The sequence below is a fragment of the Zingiber officinale genome, chromosome 6A (assembly GCF_018446385.1).
Source record: "Zingiber officinale cultivar Zhangliang chromosome 6A, Zo_v1.1, whole genome shotgun sequence".
Classification (NCBI taxonomy): domain Eukaryota; kingdom Viridiplantae; phylum Streptophyta; class Magnoliopsida; order Zingiberales; family Zingiberaceae; genus Zingiber; species Zingiber officinale.
In genome coordinates this window covers 67,570,075-67,583,420 of record NC_055997.1, presented here as the reverse complement: position 1 = coordinate 67,583,420, position 13,346 = coordinate 67,570,075, and the positions used below count along the sequence as shown (strand labels likewise).

General features: G+C 45.2%; 1 protein-coding gene across 2 annotated transcripts in view; it reads right to left on the bottom strand.

The window, feature by feature from the left end:
* LOC121996482 (transcription termination factor MTERF8, chloroplastic-like) overlaps nt 1–9,618 on the bottom strand; it is a 31,806-nt gene extending 22,188 nt beyond the window's left edge. Inside the window, exons 1-2 of one of the 2 annotated variants that reach the window (XM_042550471.1) lie at nt 8,370–9,618; nt 8,085–8,289 (exon numbers count right to left, since the gene is read on the bottom strand). In XM_042550471.1, the coding sequence (XP_042406405.1) occupies nt 8,371–9,543 (1,173 nt within the window). In that variant the 5' untranslated portion in view covers nt 9,544–9,618 and the 3' untranslated portion in view covers nt 8,085–8,289; nt 8,370. Of the gene's footprint in view, nt 1–8,084; nt 8,290–8,369 lie in introns of those variants that run through there. The other variant, XM_042550469.1, reaches the window with a different exon arrangement.
* Between the last annotated feature and the right edge of the window lie 3,728 nt (nt 9,619–13,346).

Genomic DNA, 13,346 nt, shown 5'->3' with positions numbered 1-13,346 from the left:
CTCGGCAGCTTTTTGCTCGTTATCAATAAAGTTGTTTGGCGATTTTTCACATATTTGCTTGCCTTCTCATAAGCTTTTGGTTTTTCAATCCCGGACGGACGATACATATCCATTATTGAACTCATTAGGGTCACACCTCTGGGGTTTATAGTCACCGCTCGATTCTGAGATTTAACGTCGCCGCTCGACGGTCTTCTAAGGTAGGAGTTTAAGGTCGCCGCTCGACCGTCGATGGAGACCTGGGTTTAACGTCGACGCTCGACGATTTGTGTTGCCGATCAACAAAGACTTTGGCAAGCATTTGCTTTTGATTTCAACCCTACATTTTAAAGGGCGTAGGGATATGGAAAATACATTAATTACATCAGCGCACCTCTCATCCGGCTCGGTACGACTGAAGATGGTTTGCGCTCCATAGACGCTCAAGTCGCCTCCCGCCCTCATCCTCTAGGTAATATGCGCCCGAGCGGAGCTTTTCCACGACCTTGAAGGGCCCGGCCTAGGGAGCCTCCAGTTTGGTGGCATCGCCGACCGACTTTACCTTCTTCCATACAAGATCCCCGACCTGGAACGACCTCAGAATCACCCTCCTATTGTAGTTTTGTCACATTCTTTGCCTGTACGCTATCAACCGAACGACGGCCTTAGCGCGCACCTCATCCACCAAGTCCAGCTCCAATAGCCTCCGCTCGGCGTTGTCCTCGCTGTAGTTCTGTATCCGGTCGGACTTGACTCCGATCTCGACGGGGACGACCGCTTTGCCTCCATACACCAAGTGAAATGGGGTTACTCCCGTACCTTCCTTCGGAGTCGTGCGGATTGCCCATAGCACATCGGGGAGCTCGTCCACCCAGCTTTCTCCGACGTGGTCGAGCTGAACCTGCAAGATCCGCAGGATCTCCCGATTGGCGACTTCGGCATGTTCGTTGCTTTGAGGGTATGCTACGGAGGTGAAGGTCTGCTGAATGTCATACCCCTCGCACCATTCTTTAAGTTTCTGCCCGACGAACTGTCTACCATTATCTGAGACGAGACGATGTGAAATCCCGAATCGTCAGATGATGTGATGTCAAATAAACTTCTGGACCATCTGCTCGGTTATTCTCGCCAGCGGCTCGACTTCGACCCATTTGGATAAATAATCCACTGCGACAAGCAAGAACTTCCGTTGCCCTATCGCCATGGGAAAGGGCCCCACGATATCGATACCTCATTAGTCGAACGGGCATAATACTGGAAGCCTTCATTTCTTCAATAGGTCGGTGCGAAAGGTTATGGTACTTCTGACAGAACGGGCAGGTGACCACTGTCCGAACGGCGTCTGCTTGTAAGGTCGGCCAGAAATATCCAACCAGCAAGATCTTCCTCGCTAGCGACCGACCGCCCAGATGTCCTCCACAGGAGCCATGGTGTGCTTCTTGTAGTATGTAATCGGTGTCTTCCGATCCAACGCACTTAAGCAGCGGCCTAGAAAAAGCCTTCTTGTAGAGCTGGTCCCCGACCAGTGTGAACCGACCGACCCTTTTTCTTAGTCAGGCCTCCTCCTGATCGAACGATGTAGCTCCCGATCGCAAAAACTCTATCAATGTCGTCCTCCAATCGCCTGGGAAAGTAAGTCCCTCCATCCGATCGATATGCGCCACCAAAGACACCTGCTTGATCGGCTTTGTGATAACAATGGATGATAGTGAGCTGGCTAGTTTGGCCAGCTCGTCCACCGCTTGGTTCTCTACTCGGGGAATCTTTTGTATAATACCTCTCAGAAATTGGCCTTCAGCTTTTCGAAGGCCTCCACGTAGAGCTTGAGCCGAGTGTTACTTATCTCGAATGTCCCAATAAGCTGCTGAGCGGCTAATTGAGAATCCGAGTGAATTAAAACATTGACGGCTCCAACATGTCGAGCGGCCTGCAAGCCTGCTATGAGTGCTTCATATTCGGCCTCTTTGTTGGTCGCTCGATAATCCAGCCAAACGAACAAATGCATCCGCTCTTCCTGGGGGAGATCAGTAGTATATCAATCTCGCTTCCTTACCGAGTGGACGATCCGTCCACATATATCCTCCAAGTAGCTTCTGGCTCGGGATTCTGTACTTCAGTAACGAAGTCCGCCAAGGACTGCACCTTAATGGTCGTTCGGGTCTTATACTGAATGTCGAATTCGCTGAATTCTGTTGTCCACTTGATCAGCTGTCCTGACGCTTCTGGATTGAGGACTCTCCCCAGAGGACTGTTGGTCATCACGATGATTATGTGCACAAGGAAATATGGACAGAGCCTTCGAGCGGCCAGAACAAACGCAAAGGCAAGATTCTCGAGACCAGTGTAGCGGGATTCAACATCTTTTAAAATATGACTCAGGAAATACACTGATTGTTCTTCGCCGTTCTGCCGAACCAACGCCGAGCCAACAGCATGCTCGGTCGAGGACAGATTGATTCGAAGTGGCTCGCCGACAGTTGGCTTAGCCAGTACAGGCAGCGAGTTCAGATACGCCTTGAGTTCCTCAAAGGCTCGGTCGCACTCTTCGTTTCACTGGAATTTGGTGGCTCGACGTAATATCTTGAAGAAGGATAGGCTCCGATTGGATGACTTGGAGATGAACCGAGATAATGTTGTTATCAGAACGATGAGACGCTGAGCTTCCTTTAAATTTCTTGAAGGCGGCATATCTTGCAGTGCATTTACTTTGATAGGGTTCGTCTCAATGTCCCGCTCGGTGACTATGTAGCCCAAGAAACGCCTGCTTCTTGCACCGAACAGACACTTGTTCGAATTTAACTTGATTCTGTAAGTCCTAAGTGTCTGGCAGGTTTCCCTGATATCTACGCAGAGGTCAGCCGCACAGAGGGATTTGATCAATATGTCATCGACATATACCTCCATATTGCGTCCGATCTGCCGCCAGAACACCTTGTTCATCAGCCTCTGATAGGTAGCTCCGGCGTTCTTCAGTCCGAAAGGCATCATGTTATAACAATAGGTTCCATCAGCCATAATAAAGCTAATCTTCTCTTGATCCTCCTTGGCGAGCGGCACTTGGTGGTACCCCTGATACGCGTCCAATATACATATCAGCTCGCACCCGACAGTGGAGTCTACCATCTGATCGATCCAGGGCAAGGGATAGAAGTCTTTCGTGCATGCCTTGTTTAAGTCCCGGAAGTCGATGCAAACCTGTCATTTGTTGCCTGGCTTGGAGACGAGCACCACATTCGCGAGCCAGCTCAGGAGCTGAACATCTCGTATGTGGCCGACCTCCAGGAGCTTCTCGACTTCCGCCCGAATGATCAAGTTCTGTTCAGCACTGAAGTCTCTTTTTCTCTGCTTTAACGGCCTAGCGTCCGATCAAACGTGGAGTTCATGTTGCGCGACGCTCGGAGAGATGCAGGGCAACTCGTGCGTTGACCATGCAAAAACGTCATGGTTCTACTTGAGGCAGTTGATCAGTTCGGCTTTTTGCTCGGCCCCCAGATCGGACGCTATAATGGTCGTCGCCTCCGCTCGGCCAATATATATCTGCACTTCTTCCTTTTCCTCATAAACCAGACTAGGAGGTTTTTCAGTTATGGCGTATACCTCTAGCCGGGGTGTCTTCCGAGCAGACTTGGCTTCTGTCTTGACCATCTCCACATAGCAGCGTCGAGCAGCCAGCTGATCCCCTTTGACTTCCCCGACTTGGTTTTCGACTGGGAACCTGATCTTCTAGCAGTAGGTTGACACTACCGCTCGGAACTCATTGAGGGTCGATCAACCCAGAATGACATTGTAGGCGGAGGGAGCGTCTACTACGATGAAGTTGGAAGTACGCGTCCTCAGAAGTGGCTCCTCTCCGAGTGATATGGCCAACCTTGTTTGGTCGATCAGCTGAACCTCATTGCTGGTGAACCCGTACAGAGGGGTCGTCATCAGCAGCAACTCGGCACGGTCGATCTAGAGCTGATTGAACGCCTTCTTGAAAATGATGTTGACCGAGCTTCCTGTGTCAATGAATATGTGGTGAATAGTATAGTTGAAAATTACTGCTCGGATAACGAGGGTGTCTTCGTGCGGCACTTCAATTCCCTCGAGATCCCTGGGGTCGAAGCTGATCTCGGGTCCGCTTGCCCTCTCTTGACAGCAACCTACGGCGTGGATCTCCAGCCTCCAAGTGTATGATTTTCGGGTTCGATTGGAATCTCCGTTGGTCGGTCCACCAACTATGATGTTGATCTCCCCCCAGCGGCATTGTTTCTGTTCTCCTCCTCCCGAGCAGATGATCTGCCTCGTTCATGTGATGCTCGGAGATGGTCGTCACTCTTGGTTGATGATGGTGCTGCCGCTCGGGTGATCATCTGGTCTCCACCCGCCGTCTGGTGCTCTGACGCCTATGTCGTCAGTCGGGGGAAGGCGATCGGCGATGATAACTTCTAGGGGTCGTTTGAGCGACCGAGGGGAATCCACGACAATCGCGGGTGTTGTGGGTTACCGATTGATGGAAAGCACAGAACATAGGAGTCCATACCTTTCCCTTTGGCTTTAGCCACTCAGAGGCCACATGCTGGATGGCGTGTGGCCTTGCTTCCTGATGTGGCAGTGCTCTTTCGACTCGAGGCCCTCTTGACGACTGGTGGCTGGTAGGCGGCCTTCGCTCGGCCGACACCGATGGTTCTGATGGCATTTCCTTCCTTCTGATCGTCTGGGCTTTCTCCACGTTTATATATTCGTTGGTCTTCTTCAACATATGTCATAGTCTCGAGGCGGCTTCCTGACGAGCGATCGGAAGAAGTCCTCGCCCACGAGCCCTTGCGTGAACGCATTCATCATGGTCTCGGACGAGACTGAGGGAATATCCATCGCTACCTGGTTGAAGTGTTGGATGTAGGCTCGAAGAGTCACTCTTGGCCCTTGCTTCATCGAGAACAGACTGACGCTTGTCTTCTGATAGCGCCTGCTGCTCGCAAAGTGGTGGAGGAAAGTCGTTCGGAAGTTCCTAAAACTCCGAATCGACCCGTCCGGCAACCTCCGAAACCAGCATTGTGTCGAGCCGGATAATGTAGTGATTAAGACTCGACATTTGACTCCATCCGTGTATTAATAAAGAGTAGCGGCGTTGTCGAACTTACCAAGATGGTCGTCTGGATCGGTTGATCCGTTATACTCTCCAAACGCCAGAGAAGCGTAGTGTCTAGGTAGCGGATCTTGCAGTATCGCCTCGGAGAATTGACGGTTGATCCGCTCGGGGGACAAATCAGCTTTCGGCGCTTTGCCTTTCCTCGCGTCTCGAACGGGCGCTTCATCTGACGAAGAACCTCGCTCTTGGTTCGCTTGCGCGATCTCAGAGGGTATCTGGAACAAAGCCCGATGGAATGGAATCGGGGCGGGCGGTGCCTCCCCTTGCGTGTCGGTCGGCCCTTTATTCTGTCCCCAGATGGACAGTTGTTCCGACCGGTCTTCCTGCGCCGCTCGGCCTCCCGAGGCTGATATCGCCTATTGCACTAGCCGATCGACCAATGCTCTTTGCTACCGCTGCTCGACTATTTTTGTCGCTCGTGCTTGTATGAGTGTTTCAAGCTCCTCCTGAGTGAGCGTCACGGTGTGAAGTTGTCCAGCTTCTTCCATCTTCTGGACTCGGATGCAGGCACTTTCCCACAGACAATGTCAAATTTAATCCTGTCCGAGAGTCGATTCGACGGGTGTTGGGGAGATGGCGCTCACGTTGACTGGACGTAGATTGAAAATGATGTGGGCCTCCGACGAGCTAAGCCTGCAACCACAAGTCATTAGTGTCGAGCCTGGGAGGACTTCCCCGGCGATGACCCTCCAACGTTCAAGTCAGTCACCAACGACAAGCGAATGAAAAAGAGCAGCAATGTAACTATAGCTACAGTCAAAGTGAACATACCTCCGTCGAAGTCGGAAGTCCTTATATAGGGCTCCCGATAGGCACATGCATGCTTTCCTAAGCGTGCACGCTTCTCAGGGCATACCTGGAAAAGATGTGTCAGAAAAACGTGTCTGACGTCAATACCTTAACAGCCCAAGCATATCCCTGACGTGACAATGGAAGCTTCCACCGTATGATTCTTTGTCTGACCATGCTGTCAACCATACCGTCTGTCGGCGACACTGGACCCTAGGAAGATATTCCCAACTGCTCCTTTTGTCCATTATTGTGTCGAGCGGGAGAGTCGCTCGGCCAGTCCGTTGTCCGGGCGATATCGTGGTCGGGCCGAGCGTCCGCTCGGCCAATGGTCTACTGTCCGGCTCCATCTTGTCGAGGAAGGGAGCCCTGCCTGCTTGGTCAGGGTTGCGTCTACCGTTTAACCGAGCGAGACGGTCGCTCGACCTTCGTCCTTCCATGCTTGAGCTTTTTGAACATCGGAAGCTCAATATTTGGACGAGCTGTCGAAGCGTCAAATCGGTTATTCTTCATGCCGACCGAGAAGCTGGTTCCCCCGATTGGACGAGTGCCCAGGACGTTGACCACTTTGACTGTGACTCTCCATGTGGCGATGACCTTCTATAAGGCGGGTTCCATCCTTACCACCGGATCAATTATTATTATTATTACTATTATTATTATTATTATTATTATTATTATTATTATTATTATTATTATTACTCACATTTATGGCCACAAATCTATAATTAATTGTCTATAAAACTTATAAAGCAAAGTCCCAACTTCCATCTTACCTTGCTTTCTCCAAATTTACTACATTTTGCAATTTAACCTTTGAAAAAGTATCATTTTTTTTCATTATATGAGAACTTAAAAATCCCCTACATATATAAACAATTAAGAGAGAAAAAAAACCTTATAAATCCAAAGTAACGGTATGATATCACATTTAGGCCAATAAATTCTAATATAAAATAATTATTAATGGTGTCTCTTTCTTGATTGCTCGGGCTCCTCTTCGAGAAGTGAGATTGCCGATGAAATCCGGTAGTGTGAGAGATAACACAGATTAGGGATTAACCGACTCAATCAGTAAGATCATTCCGATGCTCAAGTTAATCATCGATAAGAGAGAAATCTAGATTTTACGGGAAGAAGAATAAGAAGCAAAAGATTGGAAAATAAGAGCTTCTTAGAGAAGAGCCGCCTCTGCTTGTACGAAGAAAGACCATTTTCCTATAATACGGGTGTTTGGTTTAACTTAGAATCTTAACACTGGATTCTTAGTGGAACCTAGAATATGAGCACCGAGGCTGGGTGTTAAGTGGAACTCAAAATCTGTGCACTGGCGTTGAGTGTTAAGTGGAACCTGAAATCTTAGCATAAGGGTTGGGTGCTCAGTCTATCTTGGAACCTGAGCACCAAGGTTGGGTGCTCGGTTGAACCTGAAACCTGAGCACCAAGGTTGGGTGCAGGTTGGGTGCTCGGTGGAACCTGAAACCTGAGCACCAAGGTTGGGTGCTCAGGAGATCATCTGATTACTATCAATTATATATTTTTAAATAATTTTAAATGAGTTAAAATAGTAAAACCTTCTAAAAAAGGTCAGCTAGGTAACATAAAACATCATTAGAATTTATAACAGTAATTTGACTAAGTTAATCCATATTGCAAGTAGGGTAGTGTTCCCAAGGGTTCCAAGTCGCCTTTTATTAATCTAGGATTGTTAAGTCACAAACTCACAAGTAGTGTAGTGTTCTAAAAGATTAGAGCTATTCAGTATCAAACATATAAAAATAGCTATTCCTAATATTACTCATCGGAGAGTTTATAAATAAATAAGGATCCCTAGTCTAATCTTCTTTACTCAGATATACCATGACACCAACAATAGTATTCGAGATCTCCTCGTTGACCTCTTGTCCTAAAAAAGATAATCTTTCTCAATAAAGTCGGTTGATTAGGCCAAATTCCTATTCTTTAGTCCATTAGGAACCGTACATGCACCTTTGGATGAATACAGTTCAAATTCAAAATGAAATGGAGAAAAAAGAACCAATGTGTCGATTCTTGTTCGAATCATTTCATCAATGTGGCAGTGGTTTCTCTCCCTTTAATAAAATTATGTTAGGAGACAACCATGCAACATTCAACAGAGCCTATCAATGAGTAACCACAACTCAAACAAGGAGAGATGACTCAATGTTCATAAAGGAAGGATGTCTCTTGCAGTAACAATTGTCTAACATAGCAAGTGATGAATCTGAGAGCTTTTGGCTCAATTGACACATAAAATCAAGATCATGATCCTATGAATTGTTCTTATCTTCGTGCATGTTGACAAGCAAAATCAAGATCATGATTCTGTGAATACTTCTTATCTTCATGCTTGTTGGCATAAATATTAGCTTACAGTTTGACAGAGGAGAAGCCATTCAGTGAAAAATGACAACATGAACTATAACTCATAGCGGGAAAAATGACTTACCTCATTGAAGTCCAGAATCAGAAGCATTAGAGTGCTTTAAGCTTGCATAGAGTTCACTCAGATCTGGATACCTGTCCTTGTAGACCATAATGTACTTCTCTATGAATTTGGCCTCTGAAATCACCATGTATGTTGCAACTTTGTAATCACTTTCACAGTGCCCCCTAGACTTCAAGGTTGCCAAGATCCGATGTCTCGGAATCAACCTTCTCTCCAATAGAATTGGACGTATAGCTATGTAAGAAGAGGCATATCCAGCCTCATTTATCAAGAACTCCATTTTTCTCTGCAAAGTCATCAAAGACTTCTGTAGGAAGGTAGGACATTTCCGGAATGCCACAACAAAATCATCCTCTGACCACCCAAAGCTCCGGAACAATTCCATTTGCCTCTTGAACTTCTCTGGACTGACCGTGAAGAGTGCACAGAGAGTGCGATGGAACATCCCCGATGTCCGTGGCACTCCCAAATCCTCAGCGCGACTGATCAACGACTTCAAGAAATCAGCATTCTGTGCCACCATCAGTGGGCGATGCCACAAGATAGAGGCAAGCTTTGGGCCGTCCAAGCCGCATTCCCGAAGCAAATCAAGGTTGGGCTGGATCTTCTTCTCAATATTGCATGAAAGAATCCCTCGGTTTTCCTTGAACAACTTCACCAGCGCAGCCTTGGACCTGAGAAGGCCTTGCCAAAATTCGATCTTAGATACAGTGCGTTCGTGTTTGCATTTGACAGTGGAGGGATTCGACCAGACGAGGTGGACGATGTCTGATGGGGAGAGACCCAGATCTTCGAAAGCTCGGAATTTTGGTGCAAGTGCCTTCTCTACGTCCAAAAGAAGACATTTGGGGAAGTAAAGTAGGAGCCTTTTTACTGATGCGTCATCGAAGCCGTAACTTTTGAGGAAAGCAAGGACGGAGTCGGGCTGCTGCCTGGATTGGATGCCGTTGAGAAGCTTCGAGGCCTCAGTGGCCTTCTCCTGGTTGAAACCACATGAGTCGATGAGGTATTGGGCCATGAACATGTGATTCCCAGTGGTGGATGCGGTGCCGGCGGCGGTGGCAGAGGCCGAGTAAGGGAAGACGGCAAAGAGGAGGGCAGCATCGTGGGAGAGAGGAGAACGAGTGGAAGACACGGTTTTGCAGAAGATGGAGACATGATATAGCCTCTTCATCGTCTCTCCTTCGGAGATTTCGATCTTCTCTTCCCAAAAACCCTAGCGTGTTTATATTGTTCCGTGAAATGTTTCAAATGTTGTCATTTATACTCATAGTTTGATAATTTACATTTACCCACCAGTGAAATTGTTAAGAAAGTTAAGCAAAAATCAAATAAATTATGAAAATCAGGAAAATGATATTTAAAAAATAAAAATAAAAGAACGCTCTATGTAATATAAAAAAAAATCAACTATCACAATTAGTATACAAAGAATACTATTATATCAAAATATTTTTTATCAACTTAATTAAAATTATTTAAATTTTATTAAAATTATTTTAAATTGGTTAAAATTATTTTAAAACCATTATAATTGTTACTTAGATCACACTCGTAATTTCTTTACATATTTAAATTAGTATAAATCAAAATTTATCAGATATAAATTTGACAGATTGAAGAATGAAATAACTTAAAGAGAAAAAAAAATAATCATGTGGAAACAAAAGCGAAATCAAAAATTAGGGAAAATTAGGGTCGTAAACAGGCCGAGCCGAGCTGAACTTTGGGGTGTTTAAGCTTGTTTAATAAGATAGCCGAGCCGAACCAAGTCGAGTTTAAAATGAACCAAACTTTTGAAATAAGTGTTCACGCTTGGCTTGGTTTATTTTTTATGAGCTTGAGCTTGTTTAAAACTTGGCTTCAGCTTGGTTCGTTTAGATGTTATCAAGCTCTCAATGCAAGCTTGGCTTGAGCTTGCCTTGAGTATGATTTGTTTAGATGTTATCAAGCTTTTGATTCAAGTTTGTTTGAAACTTTTAATTATTTGATTGGTTATTAAGATTGATAATTTAAATTTATTTATTTTTTTTATTTTATTGTTTATTTATCATATTGAAAAGGGTTTTATTAATAAATATGGTTCGTGAACATTGTTCACGAATATAATTCACGAATGTTGTTCACGAACATTGTTCACGAGCGTTGTTCACAAACATTTTTCACGAACATTAACGAGCTGAACACATATGTGTTCAAGCTTGTTTATTTAGCTTAACGAGTTGTTCAAGCTTGTTTGTTTAATTAATCGTATGTATATTGAACGAACATAAACAAACTCTTACCAAGACGAACACCAAACTTGTTCACGAACGCTTGGTTCATTTATAGCCCTAGGGAAAATAATGAGAAGGAGGAATAGGAAGATGGAATGGAAGAGAAATATGAGCTAGGATGAGGAAAAAATATAAGTTCACTCTTCTTCGCCAACTCGCTCTCTCGTTCTTCCACTTCCTCCAAAATCTTCCCCCTTGGTGCTCAATCAAGGAGCTAATTGCCAGCAACAACGATGGTTGTGGCAGCAGAACTTACCTTCGCAAAGCCCTTCCACCCCTCGCCTAAGCTCCGCAGCAAGGCGAGCTCCGAAGTTGACAATTTTAAGCGTCATTTCAAAATCTCTACTTCGACCTTCAGAGTTGGCACGTTGACCACAAGGCCAAAGAAGTGAAAGTCCGAGAAGACCCTAGAAAGAAGCAAAAGTCCGGGAAGACCATGGAGATCAAGGAGACATCGCTGACCCCAAGGTTTTATACGATGGACTTCGAGGAGATGGAGCAGTTATTCAACACAGAGCTCCATAGGAAACTATTTTACTACTTGCAACGAGCATGCGAGAGCGCGGCTGCCCGTTGCTCACGTTGAGCACGAGGCGACAGCGCACGGTTGCCTGTGTTAGGATCGATGGACCGACTAGAGAGGGTGAATAATCCACTAACAATGTTAGCTTCTCTTGCTTCTAACTTAGTAAGGATACACACATTAGTTAAAAAGAAATAACATAAAAATAGAAAGTAAAGACTCAAAGATTTACTTAGTTTATAATCGAGGAGTGCTAATCCAAGACAATGACAACTCACTAAAGACCTCCTTTATTGATAAAGGTCGGAAGCGGAGAAGTCTCTTATACAATTGAGAGTACTGACTTAAAAACTGAATTACATAATTGAAATACAAAGTGTGTTTTATGAAGTTAGAGGGCAAAGTCTTTATTTATATCTACTGGTCGAATATGACTATTTTATTGATATGACATCATACGAGAGCTTGGAGTTGACCAAACTCTATCCGCGTTGGCAATATCTCTGCCAACAGCTCTACTAACTCAGTGCGATTCTAGGTGCCTAGAATTGATCCGGGTGCCTAGTCCTCAACCTGCTCTCATCCGCTAACAATGGTCACAGTGACGTGGTAGCCCATTTAGGGCACCTAGAATAGATCAAGGCACCAGGAATCCAAACACCTGGAATCATTCCAGACGCTTAGAATGATCAACTCAAAAGTTGACTATTCTTCATTCTAGTTGCTCAACTGATGCTCCAGACATCTAAAATTGAGCTTACCCGAACTCAACTTTGTCCTTCTCCTCGTGCAGTCTTCCTCTTGGTTTCTCGTCCCTCAAATGTGCGCATGCGTCCTTCTCGCTCCATTGATGTACTCTTCTGCAGCTCCTCATCGCTCGGATGCACTGAGCTCGTCGGCTCCCTTCCCGTGCCATCCTTTTCACTCGCTAAGTCTTCTGCTCGACTTCTTGTGTTTCTAAGTCTTTGCACATTCAGACACAAGGCATCAAACACACATGATCTACTGCTTACAACGAGCATGAGAGAGCGCGTCTGCTCATTGCTCACAGTGAGCACGAGGCGGCAGCGCATGGTCACCTGTGTTAGGATCGATGGACCCGTTAGAGAGGGTGAATAATCTACAAACAATGTTATCTTCTCTTACTTCTAACTTAGCAAGGATACACACATTAGTTAAAAAGAAATAACATAAAAATATAAAGTAAAGACTCAGAAATTTACTTGGTTTATAATCGAGAAAGTTGTTAATCCAAGATAATGACAACTCACTAAAAACCTCCTTCATTGACAAAGGTCAGTGGTGGAGAAGTCTCTTATATAATTGAGAGTACTGACTTAAAAATTGAATTACATAATTGAAATACAAAGTGTGTTTGCTAAAGTTAGAGGACAAAGTCTTTATTTATAGTCTACTGGTAGAATATGATCATTTTACTGATGTGACATCATACGAGAGACTGCATACAACTCTGCTAACTCAGTGTGATTCTGGGTGCCTAGAACTGATCCGGGTGCCAAGTCTTTAACCTGCTCTCATCCACTAGCAATGGTCACAGTGACGTGGTCCATTTAGGGCACCTAGAATGGATCAAGACGCTAGGAATCCCGACACCTGGAATCATTCCAAGTGCTTAGAATGATGAACTCAAAAGTTGGCTATTCTTTATTCTGGTAGCTCAAGTGATGCTCCAGACATCTAGAATTGAGCTCACCCGAACTCAACTTCGTCCTTCTCCTCGTGCAGTCTTTCTCTTGGCTTCTCGTCCCTCAAATGTACCACGTGTGTCCTTCTCGCTCCATTGATGTAATCTTTTGTAGCTCCTAGTCGCTCGGATGCACCAAGCTTGTTGGCTCCCTTCCCATGCCATCCTTCTCACTCGCTAAGTCTTCTGATCGACTTCTTGTATTCCTAACTCCTTGCACACTCAGACACAAGGCATCAAACGCACATGGTCTAATTTAACTCGGTTGATCAACATCAAAATTAACCCTAGGAACTTACAATCTTCTCCTTTTTGATATGCATCAACCCGAGTTAAGTTCGAGAAATCAAACAAGAAATTATATATGAAAAATAATTTTACAATCGAAACATAAATTTACAATTAAGTCATCCCCTTAACTTAACACCTATTAATTCTCCCCTTTCATCACATCAAAATATGGGTTAAAAATA